The sequence below is a fragment of the Oxyura jamaicensis genome (assembly GCF_011077185.1).
Source record: "Oxyura jamaicensis isolate SHBP4307 breed ruddy duck chromosome 2 unlocalized genomic scaffold, BPBGC_Ojam_1.0 oxy2_random_OJ95679, whole genome shotgun sequence".
Taxonomy (NCBI): domain Eukaryota; kingdom Metazoa; phylum Chordata; class Aves; order Anseriformes; family Anatidae; genus Oxyura; species Oxyura jamaicensis.
The window spans coordinates 16,504-34,999 of NW_023303562.1; the positions used below are offsets into that span (position 1 = coordinate 16,504).

General features: G+C 42.9%; 2 protein-coding genes across 2 annotated transcripts; one reads left to right on the top strand and one right to left on the bottom strand.

Annotated features, from left to right (window-relative positions):
• The first annotated feature begins 898 nt into the window (after nt 1-898).
• On the top strand, nt 899-7,555 carry LOC118157045 (syntabulin-like). Its single transcript, XM_035311302.1, has 4 exons — nt 899-1,005; nt 2,984-3,184; nt 4,161-4,310; nt 5,456-7,555. The coding sequence occupies exons 1-4, from the start codon at nt 965-967 to the stop codon at nt 6,561-6,563; spliced, it is 1,500 nt and encodes a 499-aa protein (XP_035167193.1). The 5' UTR covers nt 899-964; the 3' UTR covers nt 6,564-7,555.
• A 2,793-nt stretch (nt 7,556-10,348) lies between these two features.
• Nucleotides 10,349-18,407, bottom strand: LOC118157046 (receptor-binding cancer antigen expressed on SiSo cells). Its single transcript, XM_035311303.1, has 5 exons — nt 18,260-18,407; nt 17,970-18,128; nt 16,054-16,161; nt 14,972-15,063; nt 10,349-10,913 (listed from the first exon to the last, which is right to left on the bottom strand). Exons 1-5 carry the CDS (start codon nt 18,377-18,379, stop codon nt 10,793-10,795), a joined length of 600 nt encoding a protein of 199 aa, XP_035167194.1. The 5' UTR covers nt 18,380-18,407; the 3' UTR covers nt 10,349-10,792.
• Nucleotides 18,408-18,496: the final 89 nt, after the last annotated feature.

The following is an 18,496-nucleotide window of genomic DNA, read 5'->3' on the forward strand; positions in this document are numbered from 1 at the left end:
TATTTCCATTCCCTCAAATAAAGCTATTATCTGTCATTGCGACCCTGCAGCGTTAGACTTAGAAGTGACTTGGTACAATGGTCATTTGAGTGACAAACAAAGAAATCCTAACGTCGGGGTTTTCTTCCACATGGTAAGACTGTGTTAATACATTTACCTACTACTGACCTTAGCAATATGAGAGCAGTTCTCTCATATTTAACAGCACCTGGGATATGCAGGCTGTAGTCTATAGGAAGTCAGTAATCAGATAGATGGCTTAACACCCAAGAAGCACTTGAGAGCCAGGCATTATTGCTGTGGGATTATTTTAAAGCTGTTAGAACTGCCTTACTATGCTTCTGTGCCACATGGAAACCTGCATATATATGGGCAGAGAAATACGTATATTGCCTGTTAGCCTATATACATTTATACATACATATACACACATATGTGGCTCAGAAACCAAGCTAGAAGCAGCTTTCCTCTCAGCAGATACTACTTTCATACGGTTTGAAACAAGAGAAATGTAGTTAGAGTTGGATGCGTTTAATCGCCGTGCTCCTGAAGGAGCCATGTGAGCAGCTTCATTCATATACCGATAGCTGTGAGAAAGCAAACAGGTTGTCAAAACAGATGTTTTGAGCCTGGTTCTAAAATGGCTTCTGTAGAGTGAGGTGTACAGTGTCCAAATTTTTTTTTGTGCTCTTGTTGAAGTGCCAGTTCTGAAGAAGTGTTGAAAATCTGGAACATATCCAAGTGCTTGTCCTCAGGGATGTTTGAAAATTCATGTAACTTCTAAGATTCACGCAACACGCAACAGAGACAAAGGAAGGATGCTTGTGATTCATTGTTACTTTGCAAACAGTCTTTGAGTTAGAATTTCCATCACATCTTTACTCTTCCCTTTTCCTTTCCAGGGAGTGAAGCTGATTTTAGCTCTTCAAGCAGCACGGGCAGTATTTCAGTTCCTGAAGTCCGTATGCCTGCTGCTGGAAACAAAAGATTTTCTTTTTCTCGCAAGTAAGCAAACTAAATTTTCCTGTATATTTCAAGTGTACCTAGTGCAAAGGCTGCGGTGTAAGATCTTGAAAACAATGTGTACAATATCACTACTTCCAGGTTATGGCCTTATTTTCTGTAGGAAGAAGCTTACAATATTGCCTTTAATGTTCTTTTCTGAAACACCCTCGTCCAGCCTTTATATAACTAAAATCATATGCAAATAAAAAAGATGATCATAGTCATCCACCTCAATGAACCTTTCATTGAAAGATTTCAGTAAGCTTTCTCTGTATCATCTGCGAACTGCAGACAGCTTGTGAATACTGGGGTGTTTGGGTGAAGCAGTGCACATTGTGCTCTGCCCACGCAGTCCCTGCTGGTACATTTTTTTGAGTAGGTGGAAAGAGTTCAAGTTGACAAGACTTGTTTCCTGCCCTTTGTGGAGTCACGAGAGAGGAGCTGGCAGGCAGACTGGGACCAGCAGCAGGATACCCATATGCTGAAGTCACAGAGCCTTCTCCAATGTGGCCCAGTGTACAGAGATCAGCAGAATGATGCTTAAAGAACAATTTCCTATCTATATCATGAGACTGTTAGAAAAATAAGGGTCAATTAATCTCTTTCTGGATTAAATCTAACAATATAAAGCTACTACTTGTGGAAAAAAACTAGGTGCCCTAAAATAACAAGAACGTGTAATTTCATTTATTATTGTGCATTTCAACATAAACATATCAACATATTAGACTATACTGACTATACCAGACATCAACATATGAGACTATACTGACCTACTTAATCGGATAGAAATCTTCTGTAATACTGCTCGTTCAAATGCATTGCTGTGTTATTACAAAAGTTGATGCTGTAGTGTACAAAGTGGGAAGAGCTGTCTCCTTTGTAACATGTTCTTTTTTAACTGTTTGTCTTAACTCCCTATGAAACATTTCAGTGTTGTCACAAAACCACAGTCCTGCGCTTTATTGTAAAATAATTATAAATTCGCCCAAACCACAGCACCGTGATGAAGGCTTGCAGCATAGCCAGTCAGCCATCTGTTCCTTATAAACTGTTCCATTTTCAGAGGAGGGAGGAAACCAATTCAGACAATTTTAAGAAGAGATTTCTCTTCATAATTCTGTGGTGTTTAAATTTTTATGTTTGAGCCTTCTCTTTTGCTGGCTAGATTTGTCTTTTTCCATATTTTTGAAACCTGCCCTTTCATTACAGCTTAGAAGAACAACTTCCAGTAGAGACTGAAGGTAGCAGCACAGTAGCGTAGGAAAGCATATCAACCGAACAAATGAAGAAGGCACCTCTAAAAGCTGTCCCCAGTGCCCCAGTTCTCTGGTGCTCTCTTCCCGAGGAAGAAGTAACTGTGCTTTGCTTTGTCTATGTTAATACCGTTTCAGCCTGCTCTCAAGGTTCAAACTGTATCTAACCAAATAAATAGCTGACAGTGACAGCTGAAGCACCCAGTTTGCCAAAGGCACGAAAGAACAGTGGCTCAAACAAAATCTGTTCTCACTTTGCACTGTGATCCCTCAGGCTGCTTGCTGAGGATTGTGACAGAGGTCTTGCAGCAAGCCTCCGTCAGCCTCCAAGGCTGGGCATCTCTCTGCAGGCCTGGCAGGGGAAAGCTGAAATGTGGTTCTTTTGGAGCTAGTTGAGTTTGTAGCCCTCTAACTACTTAATGGAGTCAGAGGTTCAGAGAACGTGGATGGTCTGATGGAGTCACTGGGAACTGTAATGTAAACAGAGAAATGTGAAAACGAATGCCAGAGGTTTCCTAGATCATACAGTTCAAACTAAGACCCTCACAGTCGATGAAAGAGCATGCAGTGGCTGACGACATCTAGGCTCTTTTTCCAGCTGCTCACAGTTATGTATCTGTTCCAGTGGTATCTCCTGGACACTTTTGGATGTAAAGTAAGACGTAACGGGTTGTGTGACAAGGATAACCCAGTATGCTTTAACCATTTTGGTTCCTCTCCAGTCGTGGCCCGTATGGTCGGAGTAGTGGATCGTCATCCTACAAGTCTGGAGCCAGCCCACCTGCTCTCCGCGAAAAGGACCTATTGTCTACGCTGTGCAGAAATCAGCAGAATCCTGTTAGCATCCAACAGCTTTATGGGGCTTCTCCCCCTAGCAGTAACTCAGGAAGTAACAAAGGAAGTGACAGCAGCCCAATAATGAGGCAAGTGTTTATTTCATCATCCCAGTGTTCAGTGCTCTGCACTGGAATGTGGGAAGAGCCAAGCAAGTCACCTTGCTCCTCAGCGTAGGTGTGACTCCTCATACTGGTGGCCTGACACTCAGCAGGGTGCTCCAACCCATATTTTCCTACCACTGCAAAAGCTCTTTTGTTTCAGCACTGTAAAATTCAAGGTTACTCTCAGTCAAAGGCCTCTTGTAGGTGGGTTTCACTTCAAGGCAGGCTCTTTCATGTGGTTTCATGCCATCAGTTCCCATGTGGATTTACTGGTTCTTTCACATAAGGGTCCTTTGGCTGTGGAGAGAGTTGGGTGTGGTACTGTTGAAAATATTATACACTCAGGCAAAAATTCACCCTGCCTAGCCTTAGGCACCTACCCAAGGAGTGCAGTTTCCTGTAGAGGGAAGAAAACAGATGCCTGCCAGAGGATGCAGCACATAGTGCAGAGACTAAATTGCCACCGTGCTGCTGCTGTTTCCCTGTCTCCCTTTCTCTCTCAGACAGCTCAGCAGTCCAGCATGTCAGCTACACACCTGAAGCTAGACAGGGTGAATCTAGGTTTCAGCGTGCTCAACTTCATAATTCGTATGTGGATCTAAACTCAGTTCTTACATTAACTTACCTAGCTGTGCCTGTAGCCTGTCTGCTCTTGAACACTCCACCCACTTTAGGTGAGGGGATGTCTTGTTGTTTTAAAGATAAATGTCTCTTGTGGTGTAATTGCACTGAGACCAAGTGCTATAGATAGGAAATGTTTCACTGTAGCCACATATCAGCAGTACCCTCAGGTATTTTGACTTAGCAGCGTGAGTCACTTGTGCTGACACTGAGAAGCCCCAGATGAGTCAAGTGTAAACTCAGTTGTGTATCAGTCAATCTGGTCTTTTTATTTTTGCCAACGCTGAGGAGTTGGAGCAGGGATGTTATGTGATGGTTGTTTTCTTTTTTGTCTTTTCAGGCGATCAGGGAGATACATGTCTTGTGGTGAGAGCCGTGGCATTAAGCCACTAAATCCAGAGCAGTATTTGACTCCTCTCCAGCAGAAAGAAGTCACAGTACGACATCTAAAAACAAAGCTGAAGGAATCTGAGAGCAAGCTTAAAGAAAGGTATAGTTCATTTCAGAAATCAGAGTTGTAAAGGTTTTTTCAGGAGCATTCAGGGACGGGAATCCCGAACGTCTTACTAATTTCTTCACCTCGTAAAGTTGTAACTAAGAAATTTAAAATATAATCAGACTGGCTAAGTTGTTTTTGAGGTATTTCAGGTTTCATCTGCTCAGTCAATACATACCATGCAGTTTATTTATGCATAAAGCTGGCTCTTCCCTTTGAACTTGCCTAATATTAGGCAATTTTATTAAAAATAAAGGATATTTTTAATCAGTCTGATTTAGCACCAAGAATTTTTATACATAAAACAGTTTTATCCCTGCAAACTTGTATTACTTTAGTCTTCTGTTCTACCTCTGCTGGTGGAATGTGACTTCAAAATGTGCTCCTTATTCCCTAATGAAAGAAAAGCTGTTACACAAACCACTGAGCCCGGTTGTGTTTTTGTTGCTTTTATTGAATTTTTCACAATAGCCCTCTGTATTGGTGCTGAGCAAAGAAGTGACGATGTGCATTACAGAGCAACAGATGTCACTCCTTTGACTGAAAATGGGCTTTGAGAGCTGGGTCTCCAGCACAGACAACCCAAAGCAGGCATGAAGAGGCATTTGAGTGTCCTTCCCAGGCAGAGTCCTGGGGACCTCAGCGTCCAGCCGAGGACAGCCCAGCCTCTGCATCTCTCAGGTCTGGAGCTCGCCTGCCGTGTGAGATCAGCTGGCTGCAGGCACAGAGCTGCTTGCAGGCATGGACAATGTGTAGCGTATGCTCTCGAGGCAGACATTTCTCTGTTCCTCCAGGGCAAGGCACTAGGTGAGGTGCAAGTGCTGTACTGATTGGATCCAACCTACAGGCCACCACTTGCACCTCCAAGTGTCAGGGATCGTGGCATAACCCTCAAAAGTACCACAAGACTGCTGACCGCATGGTGAGGTCGGTGACTCCAGTTAGCGGTTGGCCAGTGTGTCTTGGCAGCCAACTTACAGCTCCGCTGACTCTCAGCAGTGTCAGCAAGTGGCGTGTGGAGGAATTTGCCTCCTCCGTGGAGCATCTCCTCTGCCTAGCTATCCTAGTGCAGTGCAGCCTTTTGTTGACTCTAGCTGGCCAGTCAGCAGAAGTGTTACAACATTTTTCTTTTGCTACAGGGAGACAGAAATAGAAGAGCTGAAAACTCAGCTGGAACGCATGAGGGAAGAGTGGATTGTAGAGGAGTGTTGCCGTGTGAAGGCACAGCTGGCCTTAAAGGAAGCAAAAAAGGAAATTAAACAACTCAAGCAGGTTATTGAAACCATGAAGAACAACTTGGCAGATAAAGACAAAGGCATTCAGAAATATTTCATAGACATAAACATTCAAAACAAGAAACTGGAATCTTTGCTGCACAGCATGGAGATGGCTCACAGCGACTCTCTGAGCGATGAGTATGTGTCTGACTCCCCAGGGAAGCCGTTAGCGCTGTACCTCAAGACACCAGACAGCCTTATTACAGAGGACCAGGCTTCGGAGGAGATGGGCGATAACGAGGCGTTTAGGAGCGAGGACACTGAGGACACAAATAACACAAGTAACGAGAGCGAGTCATTTAAGAGTTCAACCACTGCAAGTTCTGGAGTGAGCGATCCGTCTTCCTCCAGTTTGGTAGTGGATCAAGAGACACATGAAAATGTTTCTGATGAAAAACCGTCTTCTTCTGAGAAAGAGGAGGGAAGCAGCAACATGACAGTGGAACAGTGCATTCAGACCGATGGGCCATGTGGCCTAAATGTGGAGTGGTTCATTCAAAATATCTTCATACCTCCAGATTCCTCTCCTAGCCCACCTTCCTCAGTGAAGCAACTGAGTGAGTTTTCTTCTGGAACCTACACTGTGGATTCTGGTATGGTGGACTTCACTCCAGTCAGTCCAGACTCTTACATCTTTTTGCCTTCTGTGGAGTCTCCACACAGAAACACGGATTGTGAAGTTAACGAGAACCGGGTCATGAAAGAACTGGATTTTACAGAGCCGCGTGATGAAGAGTTTGGGTATGTGAATACTTGCTCTCAGACAGGAATAATGAAGAAGCACTGGCACAGCAGCCTCCTTGTAGATCTCCTGGCGGTAGCAGCCCCCATCGTACCGACTGTCATGTGGGCCTTCAGCACTCAGAGAGGAGGAGTAGACCCCATGTACAATATCGGAACACTGCTTCGTGGGTGCTGCCTGGTGGCCCTGCACTCACTGCGTCGTACACCCTTCAACATCAAAACCTAATTTCTGCTCAGTCACGGGGCAGCAGGGGGCTGCGGCAGTGGGGGGGTGGGGGGGGGGGGTAAGAGAGATACTGTATGTTCTGGCAGACTACATTGTTTTGCTCTTGACTATTTGATTTGCACTATAACTTGGTTCGAAAACATGTTCCTTGTTTCAAAATGACAAAGATGAATCCTGCAGCTTCACAAAATGTTTGTAGCTGGCATAGGACTGTTGCTGCCTACAGAAATAGTCCTCCTGCGCCCCTGCACTGGGTGCCTCCCCTCTGCTGACGTCTTTCTTTTCTCAGCGCGCCTGCCCAGCGAACAGGATCAGGGACAGCAAGCAGGATTACAGCTAGCACTGCTTCGGGTTTGCTTGCTGAGTTAGTTTAAGCTCAGTTTCCCTGCCCGGTTCACTGAGCAAACGCACAGGCGTTTTGCACTGGCTGAAGGGCAGCATGTGGTGCATACAGGAACAAACGGCGAGAGGAAGGTGGGGTATTTCTCCAGGCAGCGCTAGCCTAAAACATTGGTGAAACTGCAGCATTAAGTAAGATGGAGGCTCGTTTCCCCTAAGTGTATCACACGCGTACTCTAGGAAGCATGCTAGCGCTTTCCATTTGTTGTCTGAAACGTCAGTTCAATTTAGAAAAAAAAAATCCCTATTTCCCAGGCAGCTTCCAGCACATCGTTCGTGCCTGTCTCGTGTAGTGCTCTTCCAACCCTGCAATTGCTCGAGCATTCCACTGGTCTTGTGTGTATGAGGGGACTGTAACCAAAAACGTTAAGGGGGTGGGAGTCTTGAAACGTGTTGCAATGGTAAATGTAGGGGTGGATACGCTTTGAACATTAATGTTGGTTTAAAGTCTTAATGTATTGGAACCTGATAGTCATTCGAGCCATGTGAAATACCATCTATAAATGTATTGTTTTAACTTATTGCTTATTTAATCCCTTTATTGTAAATTACCTTTATAATCACAAGTTCATTAAAGCATGTTAGAAAACTTACAACTGTCTTAACCGTCTTACGAGTGTCGTATTTTGGCAAAGCTATTAAAAAATGCTCCGTTTCAGATGCGGTATCGCACACATAGCCAGAGGAGGCTCCATGTGAGGGCATAAGGATCCGGCAGGACCCTGAGAAGAGAGGTTGAGGAAAAACTACTTACAGCTCCAAGTGGAAGCACTCCGCAGGAGGAGGCTCCACTTGGTCTGCAGATGCACCCGCCACGCGCTCAGCCGCACCCACGCTGTACTATCAGAAGCAGGTAGCCTCGTTTTTACCCCATCGTTCCTAAATGTCTCCTGTTGTGAATGAAAAAAGCATTATGGAAAATGCCTGATTTCTGTTTTACAATGTCTGTTCAAGGCAAAGGGAGCAATTCCTTAGCCCTGCTATTAGCTTCTTAAGTACAGTTCTGGGCTGCTCTGTTACGTCTGCTGTTGTTTAAGTGCCCTTCACTTTGAGTGGTGGGGAAATGGAGCACAACTTAGAGCAGAAAGTGGTCTCCAGTTCCAGGAGAGACATTCACCTGTGACGACCCAGGTTTCTTCTGTAGCAAGCAGGAAACAAGGCAGCACAAACCTCCCCACGTTTACGTTTAAAATTTCAATAGGCTCAACTCACTTCACACCCTGTTTGGGGCAGGCTCCGTATAGCAGCAGTGCTTTAAAACAGGTTGTTCAAAAGGCAGGAGGCACGAACATTAGAATAGCGTCAAAGCTGCTTCCTGCCCTTCAAAAGCTTTGCTCAGCTCTCAGAAAGCATTCAGCTCTGCTCAGCGAGAGGCTGCAGAGTTCCCATCACCTACCTGAAGAAAATCCTTGCTGCAGTCTGCACCCAGAATTCAGCTCGCTTCCAAGTCTCCATCTTTCTGCTGTCACACTACCAGGAGATGGACAGCTCGCGGTGCCTTTTGTAAGAGTCCTGAAGTACCAAGATAAACGCTGTAATCCCAGACTGGGGAAATGGCCATTGTTACCTTATCCACAGAGGACACAGCAGCCGTGCTGCAGACATGCCATCTTCATTTGCTTTCCCCTCTAATACTTGGCTTTGATCTTTGACATGTCTCAGCTGCATTCCCCTGGTGCTGCACAGAGCAGCTAGGAGGACCATCAGCCTGCAGACAGCTCACTGCAAACTCCTTTTTTCCTAATGTAGAAAGAATTTGTGCCCATACCAGTACAGCCCTGGGAATCTTTGCCTCAAAACACGCAGCTGGGGAGGACGAGTAGCTCACCAGTGAGGGGTGAAGCAGCAGGCGGCTGCTGGAGTTGAGGCTTCCAGGATAGCATGGGAACAGCAGCTCCTTCCCAGGCTGAAGGGACACCTGCTGATAACCCCATCACACACTTTTCTTCCTAACCCAAGAACAGGTAACCCTTTCGTTAACGTCCAGCCGAGAGGCACCTGCCCTTCCCCTAAGCTGCACTCTTACAGTGCCCACACTCACGAGGCTGCTCTTAGCTCCTAAGCAGTCGTTTCTTTCCTCCCCCCCAGCAGCTACCTCTTCCAAATCCCAGACTGCAGCAGCACACTCAAATGAAAGTCCTGCTTTAGTTGTGCCGTGTCCTACATGAGGAGAGCCAAAACATATTTTGTTCCAAAACCCTTCAGACAAACAAACATGGGGCATTTCAGATATGAACACTACAGCAGAGCCAAGGAAAGGAGTTTCCAGCCCTCCCAGCAGGTCAGTCCTCCAGAGCCAACAGTAACAGGGAAAGCTTGGCTTCCAGCGCAGGGAAAATAAAGGGCAAGGCCAAGAGCTGTGTGGAAGGGAAGGAGGAGCCTGCGGCAGCAGGACAGAAAGAAACCGAGCACATGCAGAGGGTGTCTCAGCTCCGTTCTGGGAGGTGTGAAAAAGTTACCACACATATGACCTCGCTTCACCAGTGTGGTTAAAACACAGGTTATTATTAATTCTTATTCCCAGCCGTTCCCCCTATCTCCCATTCACCAGCCAGGTGCTTTACCAGTGCTCCCTATAAGATTTGCTTGCCAAGCAGCTGTGCAGTCTGCAGAGCATGTAGCCATCTGTTCTGCTCCAGCCACAGCACTTGTACAGAAAAAATAAGCACGAAAGTGAATATTGTTGCCTTCTAAAATGCATTTTGAAATTGGACAGTTCCCAAGGACTTCAGATTTGAGATTTCTGTCAAATCAGTTGACTTGTGCATGACTTTAAGGAACACAACAAGCAGAATAAACATTTTTGTCAAGAACTTTCCAGCCACTAAGGCTTTACCACTTTGCTTTCTTAATTATCCTTTAAGCAAAACCTGTGTCAGAACCTGCAATTTTTGTTCCTACTATACTACCTATGCAAAGGGAGCACAACACGCCCCTGTTGTGCAGTGATACCGTTGCCTGTAGCCACTGCAGTGTTGTAAATGGGTGTGGTAACACAGGAAGCTGCAAGTGACGAAGTGATGAGAAACCCAGCAAAGTGTTCAGCTGTAACCTGTCCTCTACCACTGTACACTCTACCAGGAGTTCACTTAGAGCCACAGGTCACCCATAACAGGTCATCTTCTTCTGCATAGGTCTGCACGATGTTGTGCTGGGTCTGGCTGGGATGGAGTTAACTCCCTGCAGCAGCCCATACAGTGCTGTGCTCTGCACCTGGAGCTAGAACAGCACTGGTATCACTGCAGTGTTGTGTCTGCTGCTGCACTATACCGGCACCGCATCAGGACTCCCTCTAAAACCTCTCCAATGGAAAACTCTGAGCTATTCATAAATACTTCTATAAAAAGGCAAAAGCAGACATTTTGATATCAGGTAGGAAGCACAGGGTTATTTAAAACTGTTTAATTACATGTTTCAGGTAAGCACAGACAATACAGTAGGTTCCCCACCACGGAATATTTACATTCTTTTCTCTAGGTTGAGCTGTTCATTAGGAGTCTCTCTCAATCAACATCCTTGCTCAATCACTTTTGCTGCAAAGAAGGGTACTGCAATAGAACTATTGTAGGAAACTTCATTTCACCAAGGCATGATTTTGTGTGTGTGTGTTTTGGGTTTCTCTGTGATTTTTTTTCTTCTCCTTAAAGAATCATCTACTAGCAGTTCAAGATACTCTGGGAGAATTCTGGCTTCCAAGAATGACCTGAAGAATGCATTGAAACCGAGCAGTGTGTTGAAGTCCTGGAAATACTTAAATCAATACCAATATGCACGTTGTAGAGCTGGAGTTCTCTTTTCCCACTGGCACTGCCACCGATGCGTTGTTTCTGTTAGGACAGTTTCACACCAATTTTGTTTTGTTCTTTTTTCATTAGCCGTTGGGCCTCTTTCTCCATCTTCTTCCGCTGTTGTTCTGCTGCTCTTTTTTCTCTTTCTGCTATCTTCTGTTGTCTGTAATTAGAGAAAAAATGAACTGCTAAAAAATACAGGAGTCCAATTTTCAGCATAGTCAATAACTAGCTTATTGTAACTAAGAGAAAACAGAGCCCTGGTCAACTATAGTTAGGTCAGAACAGTTACTCTTTTGTCACGGTAAAAGTCTTTTCTCAGATTAATCTAGTCTTAGGCAGCAATATTCCTTCAAACATCAAAGAATCATGAAGGTCGGAAAAGACCTCCAGGATCATCTGGTCCAACCTCCCCCCTCACCCCCAACCCCAAGATTTACAATCTGAAAGTCACAAAGTCACTCAGTTCTCAACTACTCCGGATAATTACTGCAAGTATTGGACAATTATAAGGCCTGATGCTGATCATAAAAAAAATAATCTAGTGCTACAATAACAAGGTGACCTGTGTTTTCAAGTTCAGACCAACACAATTTGACTCATCTAGAATACTGAGTCGTGCCTCTCCTTTTCCTCAGCACAGGCATCAGTAGCTGTCCTCTTTACAACGCAAGTGCTATGAACATTTTCCATGTAACCAAGTGAGATGATAACTTTTCACACTCCCTTTCACTTGCTCAGGATCTGTGCTGTACTCCATTGCTCAGGGACACATTTTAGTGCTCATATTCCAAGAGACACATGGCAGCTCGCTCCTGTATTTCATCATCAGCAATAGAAGAGGTCACTCCTGCTTGGGATTCAGCTTATTAGATATTAAAAAAAAATGCCATGCTGCTTACAAGATGACTTAAAAATAAAATAAAAAAATGGAGCCTCATTAATTTGAGAAGGAGAAATTGAACAGATTTGGAAAGAATAAAGAATAGCTCATTAAAAGAGAATAAAGCAGTCTAACTGGTAGAGAGTAAGGCGTCAACTTCCAACATATTAATGTTATCTATGCATGTCCACTCAAGCCTGTAAAACATTCAGAATTAAAAACCATCCTCAACTGAGGCAACCTTCTTTGGTAAATTGTCAACTCTGGGCAAATGGGCACACAAAACTAAATATTTCAGGTATAAAGACTACGTATTATCTTTGTATTGGACATTGGTAGGAGAGGAACTGCATTAATGCCTTCACCGTTTCATTTGATTGATTATTAATGGCTAGAAGTTTTCCTATCCCCTAATAAACTGCTCTGCTGTCTTGAAAGAATGAAATTAATCATTTACATCAGAATCTACCTCCCATTACTATTGGGGTTAATGGAAGCCCAAACTTTTTATTTATTTCCCACCCCTCTGAACCGATGCAGAAGAGGGCAGGAAGCACATAGAGACAGTGCAGTTTCAAAAAGAGACACTGGAGTTAAAAAGAAAGAAAGAAAAAAGCTACAAGAGATGTTAAGCAATTTTGCTATTCATTTGCTGTTGTGAAATAAGGAAAATCATAGCAGATCATGTTTCTTCCCCCTGTATAACCTACAACACAGAACACTGCACAGTGAAGACTCCTGTAAGGGGTTTCCATGCCCTCTACTGGCTGAGTGATTTTATTGGACTTCAGTCCAAATGAGAAGTGATCTTCGTGTCATCTCAAAGTTACTAAAGTCGCCAGAAAATACATATGAGTAGCTTACCAGAAAAGTGATTACCTTTTACTGCTCTTTTACTTGGTCATTATTCAAAACACTGGAACCTATTCCAAACTTCCTGCTTGTTTTCAATATAAAGTTACTAGAACCTCTCGAACTCAGAAAGGTTCGATTTCTCAATAAAGAGCCTATGACAAACTACAGCCACATCTGACTCACTTATTCTGGGCTCCAATGCAAGGAGGTCGGCATAGTGTGGATGGAATTAAACCAGTCATTTAAACCAGAAAAGTATTCATTATTGATGGCAGCCTTGCTTTGCACTGCTAACACTAGTTACATCCAAAAACCCTAGACCTCTCTCCCTGGTTAGCAGAACACTACTTATAACCAGAACAGTTAGCAGACATTCCAGTGGCTGTGTTTGTTTGTGATTTCATTTGATTTCATTTCACAATTCTTTTCATTTCCTTCAACACAATTAGAGGACAAAAAAGATTTTCACACACTAGACATTTTACACATGGCTACTTATTAGAACAAGGACCATAGGGTTAGCTGATCCCACTGGAAAAAAAAGTCAACAAACATTTCGTTGGTATTTAGACTATAAGGCACATACAGCTATCTACAATCTGCAGCAGCAGCAAAATTCTATCTAACTTCAATTAATTGTAAAGAAAAGTGAAAATCCAGCTTTCGCCCACCACGCTGATTTGTCACTGACTGGAACATTTCAGCACTACCAGCCCAGAACTTGCTGGCGAGTGGGCAAGAAACAAACTCCAGGAACTGCTCAGACAACAGCAGCAGCTTACTCCTCAGCACTGCCTTCAGCACACTTGGATTTCCAGGAAGCATTTGGCTTACTACACATGCTTATTTCAACTGTTGCTGCGCGCATCAAGTCACCAGGGAGAAGGCTATAGGATACAGTCTGCCCTCCTACTGAGAGGCCACAGCCCATTTTTGCGAGACTGAGCACTAAGAACAGATGGCAGATCACTCCCTTACTACACGGTCTGTTAAAAAACAGAGCCAGGCCTATCAAGTACTATCCTCAAGTTTGATGTCAAAAGTTAGATGTTAATGCCACCACAGGTACCTACTGCAAGAGAGACTGTAAGCCCGGAAGGCATTTCCTACCCATCTTGCTAAATATCAGCCAGCATTTTCCACAATTAAGAAAACCACTGTAATGTGATGCGTCATGAATTAAACTAAGGTTTTACTTCACACAGCTGGGGTACAACTCAGACAATGATCAGTTGTACTGAGGTGGCCATTCATAGTAGGCCAAGAGATACGTAATGCCGACTGTTCCAGTTCTAATTGTGCTCTGTTCACTTGGAATATCTGGACGCATACATCCCTACTAAAGCAAGTACAGTTCAACACTTTTTAGTGGGGCAGAGGAGGAAGCCTCTGAAAATTAACCACTTGAGCTGAAGTCTTTCCGTAGTAAAAATATGTCAGGCCAAAAGCTTCCAAACAGCTTCTACCAAGTAAGATCATTTGAAAAACAGAGCTGAAGGAAAACTCCACTGCTATTCCCACGTAAGAGATTCCTCCCACTAAGTATTCTAGAGCACGAACCTGACAATTGGCAGAAAAGATACCTTTGACCATCCCAGGAAAAATCCACTACACAGACAATTTCACACTCCAGAAGTAAACACACATGCACTCACTAGATTATTACTTCCTATTTTCATTGGATTTTTCGTTGTCTTTCATTTTCTTTGTCTGGTGCATCACAGGTTGAGTCTCAGTAGACTGCACACCTGAGAGTAAAGATCTTACTGGGCCTACTGATGTTCTTAAAGGCACTGTCCTTGGAACAAAAACAACCCAAAGAAACAACATTCAGATATACCACATAGCTTCTGTGAAACGGACTTGAAACAGTTTCAGTAGTAACGTTAAAAACAAACAAACAACTAATTAGATATTAACCAGAATGCCAATGTAAGTTTGACAGCATTAGAATTGGTTGAATTTATCATCCACCACTAACGCATCAACAGCATGCTTCTAATGTATGACTGCCCTCTTGTTCTACTCTACTGTTGGAAAGTAGATTTTCCCAAATAAGGGTGCAATAAATAGCTCTACAGAATCTTCTTCCTGGAAAAAAATACCTTTTTTTCTTGAAAGAATTCTCAGGTTTAGAATGATTTTTAAAAATATCATGTCTTTATTTCCCACTGTCACTATTGTCTCACTGAAGCCCTATTTGTGATTTTCTGAGTAGAATGAGAGCAGCTTAGGAAGCCGGAGTGATCTGAGGCAGGTTATCTGATCACGTATTAAGTACCTAACGCTTGATAAAACCTTGAAATGGAACAGGTTAACATAAGTCACTGCCAATTTAAATATTTAAATAAGAACAAAACAGATGAGGTATTCACACTAATTTTGTGAGACACTGAGAATGAGCGAAGTGCTGCAGAAAACAAACCTGCACTTGATTCTTTTGCATATACGAGTTTTTGTAGTGCTACGTTATTTTCATTTACCTAAGAACTTCTTCTGCCTGCCAGGCAGCATCTTCTTCTTCTTCCCAGGCATTAGTATTTTCTTGCCAAGTATCCAAGTCCCCCAGTTCAGGCTGGAACAAAACAAGAAAAACTCTTAAGCACGTGAAAAAAAAAAAAAGAAAGAAAAAAAGAAAAGAAAAAAAAAGATAACATTTATTTTTAACCCTGATGCTTCAGCCTTCCAGAAATACCCAACAATACTTCTCAGTTTATGTTCTAATACTGACTTTTTGCCTTTATATTGTTAGTATAGATTTTTAGATCCTGTTGCTGGGGAACAAAGGAAAGAAGGAAGTACTAGAGTGCGTTTTTAGGAAGAAGACGAGCTGAGCAGGTAAATTGAGTAGACGGTATTAAAAATTTCTGGAAGTTGCACAGAGAGACCAACATTATTCCCCAAATGCTGTTTTTACTCACTAGAGCCCTTTCCTGAATTATTTTCATTATCTAAGTCTAAGGAAGTGTTATGACCATTCTGTACTGCTCTCTGCCTAGACCACTTTGTGCACTACATTAAACAAAGCACTGTTACAGAAGGCAAAAAAGGAAGGAAAAATAGCATCTCCCTTTAACAGGCTATCTAGCAAGGACTAAAGAGCAAAAATTAGGAGACTCTTAGAAGCCAAGCTCTACAGAAAGAGAAGGGAGAGGCAGAAAGTTAAATATGGGTTCAAGATTACAAAGCAAAGAAAACCCACAGACTTTCTAGAAAAAAAAAAGAAAAAAGAAAAAAAAAAAAAACACTCTTTTGTTAGGAACTTACTGCATAGAGTCCAAAGAAATGTATAACCATTGGCTTACAAGATTTGCTCGTATACAGGTGCTTGGAAGCTTCCTACCTTTTAACCACTGGTCTGTTAGGCTTCACAGTAGAGTAAACAAATTAGAATTAGATCAATTACTCCATTACTTTGAACCACATACACAATTTTAAAACAATTCATATTATTCCACAACTATGCCTCTTGCTCTCCACAATACAGATCTTAGGCAGATTATTCCTCCTCCTAAGGAAGTCATTTACCTGTCAAATAAAAGGTCAATACCCAGAGCATACTTACAGACTGGTGGATAAAAGGAATATCTTGTGTAGCTGCTAATCTGCTAGAGAATCCCGTGTTTCCCTCTGGAATCCCAAAATTTAAAGGTTCTCGTTTTTTAATAACTATCTGAAAATATTCAAAAAAGGAACAAAAAGGGAGGTCAGAGCACTGCAACAACCTATGACTGTATCAAAACACAGAAAGGGCACAAAAAAATGAGAGATCCAATAGCCACACCTCCCAGTATTCACCTGAGCTAACAATTACATGAGATTTTCCTTGGAGAAGCCTTGCTTCGGAACACGAGCTATTCCAGGTACTTCAACAGCACAACTGCCTAGACAACCTAAGCTTCAGTACCTGAAATGCGACTCACTATCACATCAACTGATAAAGCTCTGAGCTAATTTGGCTGAAAAATGTGCACTAATGCTTCTCCTGAAAGGTGAGTTAACACATTTAACACAGTAGCTAAGATCACGTATCCCTTATCTGTCTTGACCTCAAGATATGAGCTTACTCGTTCCTTTTGTTTAGCCTGCTTTAAGCCCTTGCTGCTTCCAAAAGATTTAGATCCCCAATTTCACTGACTGTACAAACACGTGTAGCAATGCAAGGAAGCAAACGTGGCTCTTTAGGCAATGACAGTTGTGGTTATTTGACTGAAATTCCATTTCCACACAGTGTAGATATGAGCAGGAACACAGAAGGATTCCACCTCAGATCTTGGGGTTCATATTGAGCCCTGACACTGTGGAACTGCAAATATGAATTCATGTTTACAGGTTGGTAACAGGGCCAAGTTAGCAGCAATGTTCTTTAGGGTGCCTTCAGTCAACCCTAGTGACGTGTTTAAACTTAACCAGTAAAGCAGTATTCAAGCAGCATGGATTCTTCCTGGGTTTTATGCTATACCAAAAGGTCAATTGATACAGAAAACATCACTAGAAACAAAGGAGAAATCCACCTCCCCCCAGTCCTCCTCTGCCCCCCAGATTTTGTGAGACCAGAACCCTCAGAAGACTCTAATCCACTCAATCTTGCAGACCCCAGATATACACAAAATTGTACCCACTAACATCTCCAGTTCATAGGAGCACCACAGAATTAAGGTTGGAAGGGGGCTAGGGAGTCTCCAGACAAACCTCCAGCTCAACACACAGGAAGTTCTGAGGCTGACAAAGTTATACAGGGATTATGCAGTTGGGTCTTGATGGAGACTGGACCACTCTGGGCAACCTGTTCCAGTCCATGACTGTCTTCATGGTGCAAAAGGTTTTCCAATCAACTCAAAGCCCTGTAGGTATCCAACTGCAATATTTCCACATGGAAACACAACTTGCAATTACCAGAAGTATAATTTGAAAAAGTTCATGGCTTTAAAACTCTGGAGGAGATACCCACCTGTCTTTTCTCCAGGTATCTGATCTGTGAGGAGCAAGCTATTTTGAAATACCAGCTCCCTAATACCACTCACCCCAGCACAGCTTGGTAAAACAGGTACCCACTGCTTTCTGAGGCAGCAGTGTTTCTACATCAAACATCAGTAAGGGCAGGACATCGCATGTCTCTGTTCAAATAACAAAGAGGTACGAGCACAAGTGCCTTGGTGCAATGGTGCTATTTTCAGAATTAAAAGTGGGGTGAGGGTTCTCACATTTATACTTCCTAGAACAGTTAGACTATGGAGTTCATCATCAATTTTCAAGAACTGTAAGACTAACGATGCAAACACTAACCAGTATCACATTTACTAAGATCTGAAAACGACCATTTTAATTAGCCAAGTTAGACTAGACATCATCATCTATTCCCTTTTCAACAAGACAGCATACTTTTGCCTGAAGCACTATCTGCAGGTTGCCAATTTACTTATAACCTATAGTAAAGCATGGAAAGCCCTCAGTAAGTATAGTTCAAAGCTCAATACCTACTTTTTGAGTTTTTCTTATAGTTGGTGTCATATCTTTGAAATAATCAGGTTCCATTTGTTCCAACGGGTTTTGCTGAGCTGCCACATTACCATTGCCACCTTCAATCTTCACACTAGTGGGTGCATCTTCATCCCATGAAGACCAGTCTTCTACTTCTGGCTGTAGAAGTTAACGGTACAAATTAATTTCTGCAAGTCAAAATGTGTCTTATTGTATCTTGCTAAGACAACAGAACTGGTACGATCACTCCGTTAAGGAATTATTAAGTTACCTACCACCCAAGCAATTACCTGTTTGGGAACAGATGAATAATCCACTGTGGTTGGCAAAGTTATTTGGTCTCCACTTAACTTTCGCCCTCTTCCAGACCTGAAAGAAAAACGTAGGATTCCTCCAAGCTCTGAAAACATGAGCACTATGTTTAAAAAAAAAAAAAAGAAAAAAAAAAAGGAAGTCTGAGAACAGCACTGCTGAAAGTAGTCTTGGCTAAAACATTAAGTGCCTAAACTACCTCAGTACTGTCTACT

What these genes read in the sequence shown, in the direction of transcription:
- LOC118157045 (XM_035311302.1), top strand. Translation starts at nt 965, where the DNA reads ATGCCTGCTGCTGGAAACAAAAGATTTTCTTTTTCTCGCAA. An exon ending in AGATTTTCTTTTTCTCGCAA is followed by an intron (nt 1,006 to 2,983) that starts GTAAGCAAACTA and finishes GTTCCTCTCCAG; the next exon opens with TCGTGGCCCGTATGGTCGGA. An exon ending in GAGAGCAAGCTTAAAGAAAG is followed by an intron (nt 4,311 to 5,455) that starts GTATAGTTCATT and finishes CTTTTGCTACAG; the next exon opens with GGAGACAGAAATAGAAGAGC.
- LOC118157046 (XM_035311303.1), bottom strand. Translation starts at nt 18,379, where the DNA reads ATGTTTTCAGAGCTTGGAGGAATCCTACGTTTTTCTTTCAGGTCTGGA. An exon ending in ATTCATCTGTTCCCAAACAG is followed by an intron (nt 18,129 to 18,259) that starts GTAATTGCTTGG and finishes TAACTTCTACAG; the next exon opens with CCAGAAGTAGAAGACTGGTC. An exon ending in CAGGCAGAAGAAGTTCTTAG is followed by an intron (nt 10,914 to 14,971) that starts GTAAATGAAAAT and finishes CTCTAATTACAG; the next exon opens with ACAACAGAAGATAGCAGAAA.